Raw genomic sequence first — 20,872 nt, 5'->3', positions numbered from 1 at the left:
CTATCCTGGATAACATTCTATATGCACTTGAGAAGAATGTGCATTCTGTTGTTGTTGGATGGTGTTCTATAGATGTCTGTTAGGTCTAGTTAGTTTATACCATTGTTCAAGGTTTATATTTCCTTGCTGACCTTTGGTCTAGTTGTTCTATTCATTATTGAAAGTGGGATACTGAAGTGTCTAAGTATTATCACTGAATTATTTATTTCCCCATTTAATTCTCACAGTTATTGCTTTTTTTTCACATTCACCTTTTTAAGAAAAAGAAAACTGAATTATAATTGTCATATAACTGTTTCAGATATTTTGAGACTGTTATTATGTGCATATAATGCATTTCTATTGCCTAGGACACATTTTTACCTAAATGTGAGAATATTAACTGTTTGGTTCCATTTATACAAATAGGTAACAATGATCCAAAATAGATAACAATAATATAGGGCAGGATCAGCAAAGTTTTCTATAAAAGGCCAGAGAGTAAATACTTTAGGCTTTAAAAAGTATATGGTCTCACCCCTATGTTCATAGCAGCACAATTTACCATAGCTAAGATTTGGAAAACAAACAGTAAAGTGATATTCAATAGTAGGAAGCAATAGGATCTGTGGTTAACTGGAGAATGAACGCTCTGCCTAAAGACATTCAAATTCAGTTTAAAACCATGTTAATGGCCAAACAAAACCTGTCTAGCTCACCAGCTCTTTGACTGTGAACCCTATGAAAATTTTTTTCCTCAGTCAATTCCTTTTTTATGCATGGCCCTGCATTGGAGGGGGTAGAGAAATAGATACGGAGAGAGCTCACAAATATTTAAATGAAGGTCACTTTATTTAGAAAGGCAAGATATAGCAAATACTTTCAGTGGAACAAAAGTTCGGGTAGCTAAGTAAGTTAATATTTTCATTAGTCACACAATTACTCAACAAGCCCCTATTTAATCCCTTGTGGACCCAACTCTGTATCCTGACTGTTAAGTGCTTTTATTGATTTATTTACAATAATTATCTACCCAAAAACCTTTAAAATGCTTTATGTCATTTCGAGGATAACAGTCCCAGTTTATAAAGAAACTACTTTATTGTATTTCTGTTGTCTCAGGAGGAAGGAAGAAGAGAGAGTGCTATGTATTTTTGCCTGTGACTGCCTTTTTGCTATAATAGCAAAGTTGGGTAGTTGCAACAGAGACCATATACTTTTTTAAAAAATTATTGTTTAAAGTATTACATATGTCTCATTTTTCCCCCATTGACCTCTCCCTGGCCATTCCCACCCTCCAGCACATGCCCTCACCCTCCTACTGCCTGTGCCCATGAGTTATGCTTACTAGTATATGCATGCATACAAGTCCTTTGGTTGATCTTGTCTCTGGATCTATTTTTGTTCATCAGTTTATGTTGTTCATTATATTTCTCAAATGAGTGAGATCATGTGGTATTTATCTTTCTTCGACTGGCTTATTTCACTTAGCATAATGCTCTCCAGGTCCATCCATGCTGTTGCAAATGGTAAGAGTTCCTTCTTTTTTACAGCAGCATGGTACCACAGTTTTTTAATCTACTCACCTGCTGATTAGATTTAAAATCTTTTTAACAGGGTCTTTTGTCTTCTTATTGTTGAGTTTTAAGAGTTCTTTATGTGTTGTGGATACCAGGTCCTTATCAGACTTGCAAATATTTTTTTTCTCATTCTGTAGGCTCTTTTCCCCTTTTTCTTAGTATTTTCTGATGCATAAAAGTTCTTAATGTTGATAGTGTTCCATCTATCTTTCCAGTACAAACACACATATCCACATAAGAACACTAAAAGTTTCAAGAGACAGTTCAAGTAGGATCACTCTAATGATTTTTATTCTATTATTTTCTTAAAATGCTGGTTGGGACTTACTCATAATCTGCTAAAGGGTCATGGACCGAAATTTAAAAATCAGTGATTGCTCCCTCCACTACTACCTTATTTACCCAGCTCTCAATAAACTCTGTTCTTTCACCCTTCACCCAGGCAGTCCTGGATGTCAGCGTCCTACACTTCCTTCTTCACTGTTCATTCACCTAGCAATTTCCTACTAAAATTTCAAGACTCGGCTCAAATGTTACTTCTTCAGAGAACCTGTCCAGATACTAACCCAATCACTGCCTCCATCCTTAGAAGTCCCAGGGAAGAGCACACCTTGAATGACAACACTTGTATCAGAATGACTTTCTTTTTAAACAAGTTCGTCTGCTCTGACCTAGGTTTCTGGAAGTCAGCAACCTAGTTGTTTTATCTCAGGCCCAAAATAGGGTCTCCTCTAAAGCAAAGGTCAAAGGATGTTACACTGAATAATTGAAAACTGATCTCATCCAGTACCACCCTCCCCATACCCTTACTATGCTGGCTGTGCACCAAATAGCCTGCTTTCTGCCTTTTTCTTTTTAAAAATATGTTTGTAATGATTTTAGAGAGGAAGGGAGAGGGAGAGAGAAACATGGGTGGGAGAGAAACATCCATGGGCTGCCTCCTGCACGCCCCCCACAGGATGGAGGCAGCAACTTGGGCACGTGTTCTGCCAGGGAATCGCATTGGTGACCTCTGGGTACATGGGAGGACGCTTAACCAACAGAGCCACACCCGCCAGGGCCAAATAGCCTTCTTTCTATTCCTCAAACACGGCCAATTCTTCCCTCCCTCAGGGCCTTACTGTTCCACTCTTCCCCCAGCCATTTCCATGGCAGGCTGCTCCTACTTTACTTTCAGATCAAGGGTCTGCCCTCAGAGAGGCAATCTGCCCGACCTCCCATCGCCTTTCCTTTGACTTTATGACATTTATCACTCTGGGAAACCATCTTGTTTTGTTTGTTTACATATCGGTAGGTCGCAGTGAAAATGTCACTAGCCCTTTGAGGGACAAGGTCTGCCGAGTTCCCTCAGTGACTTCAGCACGCAGAACAGTGCATAGCGCACAGTAGGCGCTCAACAAAACATCTGCTGGTGAATGATGGAGTAGAAAAGGATGAAAACGAGGCACCGAAGTCTTAGAGACCTGTCTTGGAACCGCCTCGACGCACCCAGGCCCAGGGGGGTGATTGGGGGAGAGGGCATCGGGTCGCCTAGGAGCCACATTTCAGGGCCTACCAGTAATAAGTGACTGTGCAGGCCGCGCACACCCGCTCGGCTGGAGCTTCGCACACTTCACAGCAGATCCGGCGCCCCTTGGGCACCGCCAGTTGGTAGATCTTGTTCATGTTGCAGCAGCGGGTTCAGGCTCTAGGACGGTTGCCTAGCGAGAAGACGCTGGACGCCGGTGTCACGTGACCACGGTGTCACGTGAACACCACGGGGCCACCTGGTTCCCGGCCTTTCAAGGACAGGGGGAGGGCGTGGCTTGGCTAACACCCGGAGCGTGTTTGAGGTTAAAAAAGCCAAAAAACAAAAGACAGCCATCACTCCCACACACAAACCCCAACCTGTCAGTTAAATGGCCGCGCAGTCTCACTCCAGTGGAGTGCAAGTGCAGAAAGGCCTATACAGTGGCCGGTAAGGGGCAAACATGTCCAGTTCTTTACCCAGACTAGGCAATGGGGGAAGAGACGCGCGTCTGCTCAGTGCCAGTTCCGCCGGGCTGTGAAGCAGAACCAGCACGCCTTTCCCGACGTGGAGAAATCTAGGGCGGGCACCGCCCCTCAGATTGCGGTTGCGCGCAGGCCAGGTCGGGCCGGGGGCCGGCGCCGGCGGCCGGGAGCGTGCGCAGGCGCGGGGGAGCGCTGGGATTCATGGCGGAAGTGGACCTGGTCGCCGAGTTCCCCCAGCCCGCCGGTGCTGCGCGCTGGGCCGAGGTGATGGCTCGCTTCGCCGCCCGGCTGGGCGCGCAGGGACGGCGGGTAGTGCTGGTGACGTCCGGCGGCACCAAGGTCCCGCTGGAAGCTCGGGCAGTGCGCTTCCTGGACAACTTCAGCAGCGGGCGGCGCGGGGCCACCTCGGCCGAGGTCTTCCTGGCGGCGGGCTACGGGGTCTTGTTCCTCCACCGCGCCCGCTCTGCCTTCCCCTTTGCCCACCGCTTCCCTCCCCAGACCTGGCTGTCAGCGCTGCGGCCCACCAGCCCGGCCACTTCGGGCTTACTGAGCCTGGAGGTCGAGGAGAAGGCGCTCCCGGGCTTCGCGGCGGCTCTGAGGCGCTACCAGGAAGCGGTGGCCGCCGGCACCTTCCTGGCGATAGAGTTCACCACTTTGGCGGACTATTTGCATCTGCTGCAGGCTGCGGCCCAGGCGCTCAATCCGCTAGGTGCGTGCCTTAGGAATCCATCGGTTCCCGGGAGGCGTGCCTTTCTCCCTAGACACCCCCTACCAGCGGTTCTCAACCTGTGGGTCGCGACCCCTTTGGAGGTCGAACGACCCTTTCACAGGGGTCGCCTAAGACCATCCTGCATATCAGATATTTACATTATGATTCATAACAGTAGCAACATTACAGCTGTGAAGTAGCAACGAAAATAATTTTATGGTTGGGTCACAACATGAGGAACTGTCTTTAAAGGGCCAGAAGGTTGAAAACCACTGCTTACACCCTCAGAACCCACAGGTCTCACAGCAGGGGAACCCGAGGTGAAAAGGACCTGATCCTATACACCTTTCCGATGTATTACACCCTCTGCTTCTCTTTGCAGGCCCCTCTGCGATGTTTTACCTGGCCGCGGCCGTGTCAGATTTCTATGTTCCTGTCTCTGAAATGCCTGAACACAAGATCCAGTCATCTGGGGGCCCACTGCAGGTGATGGGCGCTGCTCTTCCAGAAATCTGATCCCTTGTAATCAATTTTGGGTTAACCTGATCTGGAGACGGCCTTTCTGCATTTCATACAAACTAGGCACTAGGGATATGGAAATGAGTAAGACACCGTTCTCAAACCTCAAGGACCTCACAATGTAGTGAGGGGCCGGGACGCAGACATAATTACAATACAGAGGGATAAGTGTTCTAGGAGAGGAACATACAGAGTGAAGCCAAAGCAGGGGGTGATTGAATCTTGGGAAGTCCGGGAAGGCTTTCTAGAGATAACTTGAACTGAGATTTAAAAGATGAGCAGAGGGTATACCAAAGTGGGGAAGGTCATTCCAGATAGAGTACACAACTGGAGTTTGGGGATGGGCAGTGACTATGAACTGAAGTTGTTCGATACGGCCAAAGAGCAGGGAGAGTGGTGGGAATGGAGAGCAGAAGAAGCAGCTTAATTCATAGAAGACTTTCTATTCCTTTTTAAGGAGTTAGGACTTTTTATCCTGTGGCGCCAAGGGAAACATAAGTAGGAGAATGAGAGTGTTTTTGTTTGAGAATGTTATGGCATGAGTTTGAAAGGTGAATTAGAGAGAGAGGCAAGGGTTGATTAGATGGGGGCTATTGCTGTAGTTTAAGGAGGAGGTATAGGGAGTGTAGTAGGGTGATTGAGATAGGAGGTAATCTGTTTTCTTGTAATCTGAGGAAGTTTAGTCATTTACTGGATGATACAAATAGAATTTAAATAAGAGAAACTCCACCTGTGAGGCACTTACTGACTTTGTAGGATAATTCATTTGTTTCTTCAACAAATGTTTATTTATTGAGTACCAACTATATGCCAGGCACTGTTGTAGGACCTGGAGGTAAAACAGGGGAAAGAAATACACTGTGTCTTTGTGTTGCTTATACTCTGTAGAGGAGACAGTGCTATGTTAGGTAGTGATAAATGCTAAGGAGAAAAAGTGGAGAACGGGGTATATGATCCCTATCACACTTTATAATTTTTTGAGGGGAAAACCTGATAATTTGTGATGTCATGCTATTTAAATTATGGGAGCTTTAGTTTATCTTTTATTTTTTAGTTCTATCTTGGAAATGCACAAAACAACTCAACATTCTTTTTAGAAGGGATTGAGAATGGTATAGTAGACGTTGTGATCAAATGAAAATAAAGAAAATCAGTTATAAGTGCTAAGATGTGTTACAAGTGACAGTTTTAAAATGGAATAGCTATTCTGTCAGTGCAAGAAATATTTTAGGCTGAGGCTTAAAAACCCAACTTTATTTGAGCTTCTGCCAAAGTAACTTTTGCATGAGTAGATTATTTGCTTACATGGGGGTTTGGCTTAAACAATAAAGGGAGATGTTTTGAGAAAGTGTAATGCTGTTCTGTGGGGTTCTGTTAATGGCGAAGCGTATGGCAGAGTAGGACTGATTCATTATATATGGTTTGCCCATAGAATATGTATGAAGCTTTGAAATTAGGCATCCTTATGAACCCTACAGAGCCAAGGCTTTTAAGCTAAGCATCTCATATGCTTTGAAAAGTTTGACAATGAGAAGTCCCACTTAAATTGACATAGTCAAAAATCTGAGCTCCTGCTTCCTTAGTTTCCCATGAGATTGACCTGGTAGGTGGTGACCTTCGTTTGCTTATTAAGCTTTTCTTTTTCCAACACAGATAACAATGAAGATGGTGCCAAAAATGCTTTCTCCTTTGGTTAAAGACTGGGCTCCCAAAGCATTTATAATTTCCTTTAAGTTGGAGACTAATCCCTCTATCATAATTGACCGTGCACGGAATGCTTTGGAAATGTATCGACATCAAGTGGTGGTGGCTAATATCCTCGAGTCACAACGGTCCTTTGTGGTTATTATAACCAAAGACTCAGAAACTAAGTTATTGCTATCAGAGGAAGAAATAGAAAAAGGCATGGAAATAGAAGAGAAGATAGTGGATGATCTGCAGTCCCGACACACAGCTTTTATACAAGACAAAAATTGAAGGGTCAATAACTATAGGGTCAAGAATTGTTCAGTGGACCAGGGCTCTTACAGATGGTGAGAACTAGAATAAGTCCTTTGCTTTCATAAAGACAGAGAAAATGGAGGGAAAAAGCAGTGAGTGGTGTGCAGGTGAATATGGTTTGCTATTTGTCTTTTAAAGGTCAATACCCATTAAAAATGAAAACAAAAGCAAAACAATTATGACTTACCCACCTGACACATTCACCTGGATGTCATCTTGATTTTAAAATGAGCATGAGCTGTTTCTCACCCTTTAAAAAAAAGAGCTTATTGGGAATTATATTCCTTAAAATATACATGTGGGGCCTGAATATCAACCATCTTCACTATAAAGAGGATTATGGTTTCATGAATGGCCATGCTTTGAAGATCAGTTGTTGATGCCTACTATGTGGTAGGCCTTAATGATTATGAGGATTAACAAGATGAATAAACATGTCTAGTTTGGGAAATGGATATATAAAAAATTAAGTGCAATAAAGTGTGTGCCCAAAAGTTGAGATTGTGGAAAGGATGTGGTTCTTTGGGGATTTATCAAAGATGGGAGTAGGAGAGGACACTTCCCTGAAGATAGGTTGCCTGAGGAATAACGAGTATTTTAGGACTGCTCTTCAGGGAGAGAACCTGGGCTTCCACCTGGAACCAGGCAGGGGCCAATTGATTATCTCTACCCTTGGGGAAGCATTACAGTGTGGTAAAGTGTATAGGCTTTGGAGTCATCTTAGCCAGGTTTGACCTCTCCAAGCTATACTACCTGTTAGCTCAATAAATTCAGACACCTGACTTAATTTCCATTTTCTCATCTATAAAATGGAGATAATCTCTGGAAAACAATGCCATTTGTTGTGAGGATTAAGTAAAACAAGATAAAGCATTTGCCTCGTGCCTGGAACATAATTTACACTCAATAAGTGGTTGCAATTGTTTTCTTCACTTAGTAAGGCAGTATTGGGCTGGTGTCTTGCTGGATCCTTGAATCCTTGAGAAGTTTTCAAAGCACTGGCTGTCCTGGCACAAGAAATGTAGTCCAGAAAAATCCCCTAAATGATTCGTACGATGGTCCAGAGTACAATTTGGAAAACTACCATTAACAGCTAGGTAGAAGCATGTACTGTGCTTCACACAAATATTTGATTTAAAATGTAATTGGTGATGTTTTATGGACTGACTTGGGAAGAGTAGCCCAATGTGACTGATAATAGAGGTACAACAAACTTTAGTTGAAAAGATTTGAACAGAAGTGCCAAGATGCACTGAAATAGTTCATTAATTCGGAAGTGTGACCTTGAGCAGAGGAAAAATAACCAGTAATCAGCAGCAGTCCCATTGAACAAAATTTTTTCATTAACTTTAGGTCCAATGGGGAAAACCTTAAAAGCAATAGTTCTGTCAGCAATGGCTGCAATACTGAAGTGATAGGAAGTAAAAGACTGATTTTCTTCCCTACATCTATAGCTTTATGCAGATGATGGCTGTCATCATCTTTGTATATACAATGAGGATAAATGGAATTAAAACTAGAAGTAATCTTAATGTTTTTATCTTAATGATTACTTCTCTTGGAAACCATTTCCTATCTTGTTTATGCTTGAAACAACCACCACTTCTCTCCATGGAGTTATTTAAAGTGTTTTGTAATTCTGTTTAGTCTCCATTCCAAACACTTAAACAGTATTTACACATGTTAAAATTCTAAGAGTTTGGGGGGAAAAAATACCAATAGCAAATGGAAGTGAGCAAAATAAAGAAATAATGAAAAGGAACATGATTTCTCAGTGAGCAAATGAGAAAGACTGATCTAGACTGGAAAACCAAGGAATGCTTCCTTGAGGAAGTGACACTTGAACTGACATAGAATGTAAGTGGGCTTGAGGTGATGGTGGTGAGCATTTCAGGTGAGAGAAAAGAACTTCTAAGGGCTCTGGTGCCAGGGGTAGAGGTTGAAGCAGTTCTAGAAAGTAGGAGATAAAATCCGTCCTGATAATACATGTAGAACTGGCAGAGCTTTTGGAAAGGATCCTATGGGAAACTAGAATAAGATTTAAAAATGTAAGTACGTGTTCGGGATACCAGAAAAGCCCTGTAAACATGAGTAAAATTGAGCTTTAACTAACTGGAATCTTACAATAAAAACATTTAAATAAAGATTATATAAATTGAGCTTGTGTTAAATTGTATGTCATTTAGAAATTTTTATTTTGCATTACATAGGTGGAGGAATGAGTTACCTAAACCGAATTTCAGTGCTTAGGATTTTTTTTTTTTTTTCGGTGTCTTCATTTTGACAATAATAAGTTGGCTCCAAAATGTGATTTATTTTAGGTGCCCCAGGTAGTTAGTTACAGATCTAGGCCTAAAATTCATGACTCCTAGCGTAGCACCCTCTCCCTTTTAAGAATGAAGTTACTTCTAGAAAAATAAATCCAAGGTCATTATGCCGGGGCTCTAGATAAGGCCTGGAGAGAAGCTGTTTGAGAACTATAAATGCCTGGTGACAAAAAGTACCCTCTAAGTTGCAAACGCGCACCGTGACGTTACCATGGTTACTACGAAGCCTAAGCAAAGAGCCATACCACCGTTCCTGCCAGAAAAGTCCCGCCCCACGACCTAAAGGCCAATGGTGTGCACCGTAACGCTGGTCTCCGCAGGAAGAACAGCCCCTGAGCCAATGGAGCGCGTCGTCTCTATAGTTCCCACCGGAAGAACGCCTTGGCGTCTCTGCGGCTGGCGCGGTTGCTATGACGCCCGGGACTCTGAAGGCACCTGTCCCTCGTTGCGGAGCGTCTGTGGAGCGAAACGACCCGGGACCCTCAACGCGCCGTCAGAAGACAATTTCCGGCCTGCTTTCTGAGGTTCCCGCCGCAGCCCCGAGGAGGAAAGCACCTGTTCTCCGCTCTTTCCCACATGCCAGGTCTTTCCCGCCTCTCTCCCCAGTATGGCTCGAAACTACAGGAGCAAAGCCTCTCCCGGGCTCGGCCTTTCTAGCCATGGGCTTGAGTGATTCTGTCTTAGGATTCTTAAGCCTCTGGGCCCCGACAGCCACGGGCACTTAGAATTAGGGTGCCGCTCTTATTTAGAGAGGGCTTAGAACACCCCCAGTTAGGTAGGCGTTCCATTTCTCACTTTTCAGGCAAAGATTCTGAAGCTCGCGGCCATTTATTAACAAAGTCCACCGAGCCACGGCTTTCCCGGGTTGTGAACAAAGAACTGCCGTTTTCTACTTTGTTGCCCTGTGTTCGCCACGCAGAACCTTAATTCCCGCTGGAGCTCTGGAGGCCTTTTGTATCCTCAACATCAGACATCATCAAGTCAGTTAACCTTCTGCCTTTCAAGCTACAATCTCACCTACTTCTCTCATCACCCTGAGCGCCAGTTTTCTCATCCTGCTCCTTCCATGGCCATTTTCACCCTTTCTTGTTCACGCTGCACCTCACTGAGTGCCCATTCATCTCCACCACCTCTGTCATCTACAGGCCCTCTCCTGTTTGTCTGCCATAGTACTTTGGGTAGCTAAATATTTCACGTTCTCCAGCGCAGGAATCATTTGGAAGATTTTCTCTGTTTCACTATGGAAAGCTTTTTGTCTTGGGTAAACTAGAGACTAGAAGCGCACATTGGTCAATACAAATAGTAATTACTACAAGCCTAGTGTGTTTTGAAAATGGAGAGGGAAAAATCAAAATGCAGTTTGGGGTCCATCTCAGACTTATATAAAGAAAGATTGTTCCTTGTCTAAGTGAATGCTTCATTGGGCATATATTTTAGTGATGTATTCATGCATGTGACAAGATCATTCAGAATGATCATGTAACAGGATTCCAACTTTAAGCCATAGGAACCCAACACCTCGATATGATAGAATTTTTGGAAAGAAGATGCTTGAAACAGTTCTTATGGCTCCTCTTCATGTCAGTTTCTTGATCAGAAAACATTCTTTGTGAGGTGAGCCAAGAAACAAAAACAATGAGGAGGAATGATTGAAAATAAATATTTTTGGCAAGAGGCAGACTAATAATCCTAAAAAGACTGGAACAGGAGGCCTTAAAAATAGAATAAGATTCATTTATATCCAATGCATTTGTGTTTTACCTTGGAAAACTTTGTCTTAAAGTATGTGTTCCTTATCGAGTCTTACCATTTCTTTGGCAGTCAGATTAAAAATGTAAACCTACTTTGAAGATATGTAAAGTGTACATTTTTAACAGGTATTTTGGGGCTAGAATGGTTTGGATATTTTTATTTCTCAGGCCGATTACAGCAGTTATTTGTGATATCTCATGCTTGATGCCAGGTCAGGTTTCCAAATACTGACTGAGAAATTCACCTTTCTCTTCAATAATAGATTGGAAAAGAAAAACAAGTTCTGTAGCCTCTTCATTTTTTTGCATTAAATGAGAACTGAATAAATTCTGACTCTTGAAAAAAAAAGGGCTGTTAGATATTGTATTATAAGGAGCTTTCCTTTCCCCATCCAATATGTATATACTGGACAAATATTATTATGGCCATGTAAACATAATTAAATTTTTTTTCTCTCACCCTAGTACAGTAGTTCCAAACTTGTAGGGCAGTTTTGCCTCCCAGGAGACATTTGGTAACATAAAGAGACATTTGTAGTTGTCACAACTGGAGATATGCTACTGGGACCTAGTTGATAGAGGACAAGGTTGCTGCGACACATCCCACACAATAAAGAATTAACCAGCCCAAGATGTGAGTAGTGCCAAGGCTGAGAAACCCTGTCCTAACATGTCAGCAGTTCATTTTTTGTTATGTCAGCCCTTGCTCATGCATGTACATTTTTACATAGTTATTAGTATAGTGTGCATTATGCCTTAATTTTTTGCTTAATTTTATATTTTAAGCATTGATACATTGTTTTTTACTTTAAAACCTCATTTTTCTCATTTATTTGAGAATTGAAAAGGAAAAGACTGTGTATTATATATAGTCTGTACGATGTCTTTACATTTTTAAAATATATTTGTGTAGAAGAGAGAAAGAAGGATTAGGGTGAATAACCTGACTGGATATTTCCCTTCTTTGTGGCCATGCTATTTACTTTGTTCTCTGTGCCACTCAAAAGACCAAAGCTCATCCTTTGCTCAGAGCCAAAAGATGCGTTGTAGTATGAAGTATGGTCCTGGCTTCTGGAGGGCATCTGCTATAGGAGAAATAAGAACAAGTAGGAACGACTCTTCACCCACTCTCCTTGCTCTCTTCTCACTTAAAATTCTGTCTCAGTTTTCTTTGACAGCTTTAGCACCTCATTCTTTACATCTAGAAGTTTCTGAATGTCCCCAAACACTATAGGATGTGCTTCTTTTCAAAGAGTGGACTTTTAAGATACTTAATGAGCACTTATTCAGGATCTACTTTGTAAAGAATAGTATATTTGCATACTTTGTTATGTGGGCAATTTTAGACACAGTTTAAATGGCAGAGCATTTATAATTCAAAGACTGAATTTGTATTATCTCAAGATCTGATTTTTTAGGATTTTCCACTTACTCAACCATTGGGCCTCAATAAGTCCACTGGAAAAAATATTAGTTCTGAGATGTCATAGCAGAGCAGTCAAAGGTAGGCAAATATTCAGAGTCCTGGGAACATAAGCAGCATGATGGGGATCCATAAGTACACTGCATGAGGAGCTAATGTCAGCTGTGGCAGAAGATAAGACTGGAGAGACAGGCAGGAGTCAGATTGTGAAGAATCTCTGGTGCCAAGTTAAGGGGTTTGAATCTTCCTGAAAGCAAAGGGAATGTTAAGCAGCAAGTGACTTGCATTCAGAAAGATCAGTCTGAGAGCTCTGTGGAATACAGATTGGATGGGAGCCAGCCTGGCAACAGGGAAATCAGTTAAGGATGCTATTACACCAAACTGGGCAAATAGTGAGGAGAGCCTAAATGAAGACAGCAATTGTAGACATGGAGAGGATGAATTAGAAGATGATAAAAAGAGATTAAATCTACAAATTCAGGGACTGGCTGTACATGAGAGTGATATAAATAAATAAGCAGGAGGGACCAAGAATTTCTGGCTTTGGAAACCATGCTGATGGTGGTTTTATTAACTATGGAAAGCAGAAGGAGGAACAGGTGTAAGAGAAAGAATGGATTATTCAAACTGAGTTGTTCTCTAGACAATGGATATGCATTGGTCTTAAATAGTTGACTAATTTTATATTGCTTTTCTAGCCTGCATTCTCCTTCTGAAACTTGTACCTCTCCACGAATCCTTGCTTTGTGGCAAGGATTTGTACTACTACTTCCAACCCTTTCCAGCCACAACTGACTGAGGATTATGCAGCTAACTTCAGAGAGGGAGGTCACAAATTCATTGGGTGAGCAACTAAAATTTTTCTCTTTTTCATAAATTTGAACTAAGAGAAAAAGAATGGAAATGACAATCTGAAAAGTCACATAGATTTAGGATCTGAATGGCTGTTTTCATTGTTGCAGAGGAGCAAGCAGAGAAAATCCAGCCTTATAGAGAAGCAATTTATAGAGAAGCCTTATAGAGAAGCAATTTAATAAGGCTGGTTCACAGAAAAACCCAGAGATGAAGGACCTCATAGATCAAGATAGACTAGTAATGTCTGTCCAGTTCCAATGTAGCCATGTTTAGTTTGCTGCATGTGCCCTTGTATCTTATTCTTTTGGTAGTTGAGATTGGTTGGCTGTGAAGGACAGAAAGATCAAAAATAATGATGACTTTTAAAAGGTAGAAATTTATTTCTCTCACATAAAAGTCAAGAAGAGAGCAGTCCAGAACTGTTAGGACAGCATCTTGGAATAGTTCAAGATTCAGATTTCTTCTCTCATGATAGTGTTTCATCCGGGGCATGTGGCTTCCCCTCATGGTGTCCAGGATGGCTGCTCCAGCTTCAAGCATCTTGTCTGCATTCCAGCCAGTAGAGAGGAGGAAGGAGTGAGAAAGAGGGTATCCTGTTCCTTTAAGTACACTCCTAGAGGTGTCACACAACTGTATTTACATCTCATTGGTCAGAATTTAGTTATAAGGCTGTATCTAAGAGTAAGGCAGGCAGCTGTGTGATTGGACAGAAAATTATATGTCTTTGTGGAAAAGGGGATGAATAAATATTGAAGGACAGCTGGCAGTCTCTGCCACATGCACTTGTATTTGTTCTAACTTCAGTGTGTTTCTGTTTCTTGCCACTTTTTCTAGATAGATCTGGAGCTTAGCAGAGATGGATTATGTAATCCTCTTAACAGGCCAATGACTTAGTTATTACTATTATATCCATTTTTTTAGGGAAATCAAAATGTAAAGAAATTATATTACTTGTATAAATCACACAGCTAGAAAGTGGTAGAGCTAGGGTTTGAACCAAGGTATGTCAGATTTCCATGCCCAAGCTATTAATCATGATAGTGAGAAGATCAGAGAGCCATAGGCAGGGTTTTTAGAAATGGCCGCATTTGAAGGGTCTGTGGAAGAAGAGGGGCCCAGATGAACACAGACAAAGAAAGCCTGGAGAGATAAGAGTAAAAACAAGAGGAAGTGACATCATAGAACAGGGAAAAGAATTACTTTCAAAACAGGAGTGAACAGATATAGAGAGATCATATATAAAAAAAAAACCACAGAAACATGTCCAGTTGGATCTGGCATTTTGAGTCATTGTTGACCGATTTTGAGTACAGTAGTAAGAGCAAAAGCCAAAATGCTGTGATTTGAGGTGTGGAGGAAATTAGAAAGGACAATAGCTTGAGGGGAATGTGTTGGGATCAAAGGAGGGTTATTTTTGCATCTTTATTTTTGAGATCAGAGACATCTTGAGATAATGGCAAGACAGTAGAAAGCGAGATAATGAGCATACAGAAAAGAAAAGACTCCCTTGAAGTAACATGGGGTGGGCTCTAGAACACAGGTAAAGTGATTAGCTTAGGTCAGGAGGATGGAAAACTCTTCCACTGGAAAAGGGAAAGGGGGGTAGCGTCTAAAGATGAAGGTTATGTTGGTGATAGTGGAAGAAGCTGACAGAGTTTTTGATGACCTGAGTTTTACTAGTGTGGGAGATGAGGTCATCTTTTGAAAGAGTGGAGAGGTGAAAGTTCTGAGTAGTTGCGAAGTAAAATGGTTGCAGAAGCTGGTAAAAAATACATAGATGCAAGTAGAGAAGCTTGACTCAGGCTGCAGACCATGAATTTGGAGTGGCTCCAGTCTGTGTGTTTGTTTGTTTTTCTGTTAGCACTCAGCAAACTAAAATAGGTAAAGAATAGTCAAATGGTTGAATTTTTCCAGGGTTGGGATTTTCAAGGAAGATGGGATAAGGATCAAGATAATTGGAGTCATTGGTGAGAGATTGATTGAAATGAACAATAGTTTGAGGGGGAAAACCAGAGAGTATCTGGTAGTTTGAGAGAGAATGTCATGGTCCAGGAACTAGAAGCCTCCCAGGAACTGTATTAATTATAGTTCCATAGAGTAGCCACTTCACATCTATTAATGTGGCTATTATGTATATTTTTATGGCAGGTCCTCAAAAGGTTCAACATAGAATTATATGTCCAGCAGTTCTGCATAGCTATTCTTCGGTATCTATCCAAAACAATTGAAAGCAGGGACTGGAACAGGTACTTGTACACCAGTGTTCATAGTAGTATTATGCACAAGAGTCAAAAAGTAGAAATAACCCAAATATCTATCAACAGATGAGTGGATAAACAAAATATATATGATGAAATCTTAATCAGCCTTAAAAAGGAAGGGAATTCTGATAGATGCTATAAAATGGATAAATCTTGAAGACATTTTGCTAAGTGAAATAAGCCAGAAACAAAAGGACAAATGTATGACTCCACCTATATGGGGTACCTAGATTACGTATATTTGTAGAGACAGACTGTAGGCTAGAGGTTACCAGGGGCTGGGGGAAGAGAGAAATGGAGACCTGTTGTTTAATGGGTATAGAATAAATGTTTGGGATAATAAAAAAGTTTGGAAAATGGATAGCAACAATGGTTTTACATCATTGTGAATGTACTTACTAATAATGCCATTGAATTGTACACTTAAGAATGGTTAATTTATGTGGACCTAGTAACACAAATACCACTTCATCAATCAGCAGATGTTTAACTTTTACACCACCATGTAGTGCAAGCTGTCATGTAGCATGACCGCTTTCAACTTAAAAAAAAAAAAATTAAAGACAATATTGATGGCAGGCTTAGAGTAAGAAGTTTTAGAAGAGCGCAGAATGACTTAGAAATCAACAAAAATGATAAGACATATTATGTGAGCAAAATGATTCACTGATAGTGTAGAATTAATGGGCTCTGTAGCTTCCAGAGGAGTCCTTTTATTTCTAAACTAGAGGCCTGGTGTACAAAATTCATGTATTGGGGAGGGGGTGTCCCTCAGCCCAGCCTGTACCCTCTCCAATCTGGGACCCCTCGGGGGATGTCCCTGCAGGATCGGGTCTAAACCGGCAGTCGGACATCCCTCTCACAATCTGGGACTGCTGGCTCCCAACCACTCACCTGCCTGCTAGACTGATCACTGCTAACCACTCCCCTGCCAGCCTGATTGATGCTTAACTGCTCCCCTGCTGTCCTGATTGCCCTCCCCTGCTGGCCCGGTCACCCCTAACTGCCCTCTCCTACCAGCCTAGTTGCCCCCAACTGCCCTCCCCTGCTGGCTCAGTCACCCCTAACTGCCCTCCCCTGCCAGCCATCTTGTGGCTGTGGGCACTGCCATCTTTGAGGGTGGGCAGTGATTAGCATATTCCCTCCTTATTGGCTGTGGGCATCGCCATCTTTGCAACGGCGTTAGGGTCAATTAGCATATTCCCTCTTAATTAGATAGAATATTCACTAGAGGAGCCCTGACTGGTGTGGGTAAGTTAGTTAAAGCATCATCCCATTTACCATAGGGTCACTAGATTGATTCCCAGTCAGGGCACATACCCAGGTTGCGGGTTTGATCCCGGGACAGGATTGATTTTTTTCACATCAGTGTTTTCTCTCTCTTAACTTCTCTCTAATTCTCTCTCTAGAATCAATGAAAAACATACCTTCTGGTGAAGATGTTTTAAAAAAAATTCACTACAGGAAACAATACTTTGGTATTTATAACATTGCAAAGGATCTTTGGGAGATTTTCAGATTATTAAATTGCAAACTTCAGAACTGAGCAGACAGAAAAGCTTGTATTTTTAAAGATACTATCATACATTTGCATTATATATGTCATGTCATTTATTATTTTAGAAGATATGCAGCTGTTGAAAGCTTTGACTTTTTGGGTGTTAGCTATTTCATGTAAGTGCACATAACTGGGTAACATAACAATTAATGAAAAACATCTTTGTAGAGAGTCTAAACAATTCAGCAAAATACAATTCAGTTATTTTGGTAGGGCAAAAGTAGGTTTACATTTGTGAGTATGTGAAATAGTTTATTCTTGTGTTATTTATTAGTTATTGTATTACTTATTACTAACCTACTTTGCCCACCCCAGTATATACATATCTGATTTCTTGCATGCTCAGTTCCATGTAGCGTGGGTATATGTATGTGTGCATACACATATGCCTCTCTCATCTATCAAGGGAAATGTTCAATTAGACATACTTCATCTTCTTGAGAAAGAAAGAATTGAACCTCATGCTACTACAGGAGAACTACTCTACCTTATCTAGTACCTATTCCAGCACAGTGAAGACATGCTGAGGACTACTTCCAGAAATCTAGAAGAACTTTCAGTGAGAAACATGGAAAAATTGAAACAAGTAAGAGCTAATAACATAAAAAATTTTAAATGCCTATGTTTTTTTTCTTTGTCCATTAAATTAACACATTAAAAACCAACAATTGACTATCACTGTATAGTTTGCAAAGCACTCACCTATACATTTTTTAACGAAATGTATCAACAATCTGTAATGATTTCCAGTAGAGGACATGTATAGGATGTTGCCCAGAGATGGCTGGTTGACTATCCAAATAGGCCTGCTCGTGGTGGCTTTCATTATCTTGGTAAATTCCTCCTCTCAATAACTGACCCTCTAGCTGACTCTCTTGCCTGTTGGCTTAGAAACCTAAGTGGATCTGCTTCTCAAAGGCACTCTTGTATTAGCTAAACTCACAGAGAAGTGTTCAGAAAAATGGAAACCAGCTTTTTACAATAAAAAGTATAATTGCCAGAGGAACCAGTCACATATGTCCTATAGCTTGATGGATTCACTCCCTACAAGCACACTGCATAGGACAGGGAGGCAAATTTTAATCATATGTTTACTTGATGAACAAATGGTTCTAAAATTTTATAGTACCAGCTAAGATAGTCATATTTACACAACAGGACTATCTATCTATACCTGCCCTTATTTCTAGAGCTGTTATATCCTAGAACCAGGTTACCTAGCCCTTAGATGCGTCAATAATAATATATTTTGACTCTCATCACTATTTGATGTTTCCTGATCAGTCTTTTTTTAAAAAAATATATTTTTATTGGTTTCAGAGAGGAAGGGAGAGGGATGAGAAATAGAAACATCAATGATGAGAGAGAATCAGCTGCCCCCGGCACACCCACTTCTGGGCATATGCCGTTGACCGGATTCGAACCCAGGACCCTGGAGTCTGCAGGCTCTATCCACTGAGCCAAACCAGCTAAGGCTGATCAATGTACTTTCTGACATATTCTTTCTTTAAATGAGTTAATTCTCTCAGGTTGCTCGGGAATCATCACTCTGCAGTGTCTCCACATCTCAGTTCTGATCGGAAACTTGTTGATTTTTAAATTTAACTCTTAGAGGGCAATGTGATTTCCAAACTCTTAAAGAGGAATGCAGCTCCTTCAGAACAAAAGCAGTAGAGCTTATTAGACCAGGAACTTTAACATGAGGCAGACAGGGGTGAAAAATTGCCCTTCCCACTGTCTCGCTGTGTAACCCTGGGCAAGTAACTGACATCTTTGAGCCTGGAAAATGATAATAGTTTGTTCAAAGGGATTTGTGAGGTTTACCCAAGGGAATGTGAATAAACCTTTCACACACCGACTTGTCACCTAACAAGTATTACATAAACTGTAGCTATTATTATTAGGAAATAGGTTATTGCTCTTACTGCCATTTTATTTATTTATTTTTTTAATATATTTTATTGATTTTTTACAGAGAGGAAGGGAGAGGAATAGAGAGCCAGAAACATCGATGAGAGAGAAACATCGACCAGCTGCCTCCTGCACACTCCCCACTGGGGATGTGCCCGCAACCAAGGCACATGCCCTTGACCGGAATCGAACCCGGGACCCCTCAGTCCGCAGGCCGACGCTCTATCCACTGAGCCAAACCGGTTAGGGCTTACTGCCATTTTATAGAGAAAGAAACTTACCAGGAAGTTCTAAAGCTAGACTGCAATCCTGTTTTCCTTCTATACTACTCAGCTTTTTATTCATATTCTGAAGAGTTGTTCAATAGGCTTCAATACTTGTTAGGTGACAAGTCGGTGTGTGAAAGGTTTATTCACATTCCCTTGGGTAAACCTCACAAATCCCTTTGAACAAACTATTATTCCGTTATTTTGGTAGTCTACTTCTAAGCATTTTGGCACAGGTAAGGGCCCCGTCTCTGGTTCTGGCCCACCTGAGTGTGCAGCCTCGCTCTTCCCCTTATTCCTTAGCCTCTCTCAACCTGCTGTATAGTTCCATAGGACTGTGTTAAAAATTAAGTACAGGGTGGGGCAGTAGGTTTACAGTTGTTCATATGAAAAATAATACAATCAGTAATAATAATAAAGAATAAACTCTGTGTCTCCCATACTCACAACTGTAAACCTCCTTTTGCCCTGTATTTGATGTCCTTAACACATTAGTGCCTGGAGCACATAGTTAGCTCTCAATCTGTTATTATTAGCCATATAAAGTACCTTTTGTGAAGCTGCCATATTAACCAGAAACTATTTTTAAATAATACCCAACAATTTATTTTAATAGAATCTCCTATTAACATTTCAGGCATCTAAATTTTAGTATAGGAGTGTATACATATTTATGTAGATTTTCACTGCATGGTATCATGACCATGTTTTCTAAACCATAGATAAGAAGATATGATTTGAAACCTTATGTATTAATGGGGAAAATATTAGAGACAGTGACTGTCTTATAAAATTTGTGATTATGTGTCATCATACCTATGGGAAATGGTGTCTGATAACCCACATTTAAGGTGAGCTGAGTTTTCTGTTTATTTCTCAGATGGTAGCCTGGCCAGTGTTGCTCAATGGTTAGATTATCACCCTGTGCACAGAAGGGTCACAAGTTCGATTCCTGGTCAAAGGCAGGTACCTGTGTTGCAGGTTCCCTAGCCAGCCCCAGTCGGGGCATGTGCGGGAGGCAACCAATCAATGTCTCTCTCTCTCTTTCTCCCCCTCCTTTCCACTCTCTCTAAAAATCAATGGAAAAAATATCCTCAGGTAAGGATTAACAAAAAAAATATATTTCTCAGATTGTAGACACAATAGTATGGTGATCTCTTAATGGCTCTTTCGCTTAATAGACTTTTAATATGAGTTAAAATATGAACCATGGATTAAGAGTAAGAAAGTGTATTATTTTCTTTTTAGGTGGGAAATGATGCAAGCTATGTCTGTAACTTACCAGAGGAAAGAGAAGCATTTTCTCATGGTTATGAAAAGGAAAACAAACATCTTATACATGAGTTTAAAGAGCTCCAATTCAAACAAGGTAATTTCTCTTTTTGTAAAAATGTAATTTCAATTTTTTAGTTCTAAAAATTAACGTGACATTAGAAAATTTGGGAAATGTATAAAAGTAGAAGGAAGGAGGAGAATACTGTATGTTGTCCACATTCCAAAAGTCCTTGTGATGTTTTAGATGTATTTTCTGCATGCCTTTTTAAAGTATGTATTCTGAACTATTCTAAAATGTGTGTGAGAGAGTGCAGAATGGTTATTTGCTTCAACATCTATTATGGTACTTACCACACTGTGTGATAATGACCTGTGGCAGCTCCTCTGGGGCAGAGAGTATGTCCTAGTCTTAGTGGTTTCTGTGTTACCCACAGTACCTGCCTTATAAAGTAGCTAGCATATTAA

At 41.1% G+C, this 20,872-nt stretch overlaps 3 protein-coding genes across 5 annotated transcripts in view; 2 read left to right on the top strand and 1 right to left on the bottom strand.

The window, feature by feature from the left end:
- ZMYND12 (zinc finger MYND-type containing 12) overlaps window positions 1-3,284 on the bottom strand; it is a 28,222-nt gene extending 24,938 nt beyond the window's left edge. The window contains exon 1 of the mRNA XM_070404987.1: window positions 3,115-3,284. Coding sequence (XP_070261088.1) covers window positions 3,115-3,224 — 110 coding nt within the window. The 5' untranslated portion in view covers window positions 3,225-3,284. The remainder of the gene's footprint in view (window positions 1-3,114) is intronic.
- Window positions 3,285-3,628: 344 nt separating this feature from the next.
- Window positions 3,629-7,279, top strand: PPCS (phosphopantothenoylcysteine synthetase). Its single transcript, XM_070404985.1, has 3 exons — window positions 3,629-4,260; window positions 4,643-4,746; window positions 6,433-7,279. The coding sequence occupies exons 1-3, from the start codon at window positions 3,753-3,755 to the stop codon at window positions 6,754-6,756; spliced, it is 936 nt and encodes a 311-aa protein (XP_070261086.1). The 5' UTR covers window positions 3,629-3,752; the 3' UTR covers window positions 6,757-7,279.
- A 6,130-nt stretch (window positions 7,280-13,409) lies between these two features.
- CCDC30 (coiled-coil domain containing 30) overlaps window positions 13,410-20,872 on the top strand; it is a 72,584-nt gene continuing 65,121 nt past the window's right edge. For all 3 annotated transcript variants that reach the window (XM_070404982.1, XM_070404983.1, XM_070404984.1), the window contains exons 1-3: window positions 13,410-13,724; window positions 17,464-17,541; window positions 20,381-20,501. In XM_070404982.1, coding sequence (XP_070261083.1) covers window positions 13,605-13,724; window positions 17,464-17,541; window positions 20,381-20,501 — 319 coding nt within the window. In that variant the 5' untranslated portion in view covers window positions 13,410-13,604. The remainder of the gene's footprint in view (window positions 13,725-17,463; window positions 17,542-20,380; window positions 20,502-20,872) is intronic.

The sequence above is a fragment of the Myotis yumanensis genome, unplaced genomic scaffold (genome assembly GCF_028538775.1).
Source record: "Myotis yumanensis isolate MYYU_CA2020_CCGP unplaced genomic scaffold, mMyoYum1.0.hap1 SCAF_2, whole genome shotgun sequence".
In the NCBI taxonomy this organism is placed as follows: domain Eukaryota; kingdom Metazoa; phylum Chordata; class Mammalia; order Chiroptera; family Vespertilionidae; genus Myotis; species Myotis yumanensis.
This window is presented reverse-complemented; position numbering and strand designations above follow the sequence as displayed.

Coding starts and splice junctions, on each gene's coding strand:
- PPCS (XM_070404985.1), top strand. CDS start 3,753: ATGGCGGAAGTGGACCTGGTCGCCGAGTTCCCCCAGCCCGCCGGTGCT. Junction 4,261..4,642: donor CCAGGCGCTCAATCCGCTAG/GTGCGTGCCTTA, acceptor TTCTCTTTGCAG/GCCCCTCTGCGATGTTTTAC. Junction 4,747..6,432: donor CATCTGGGGGCCCACTGCAG/GTGATGGGCGCT, acceptor TTTCCAACACAG/ATAACAATGAAGATGGTGCC.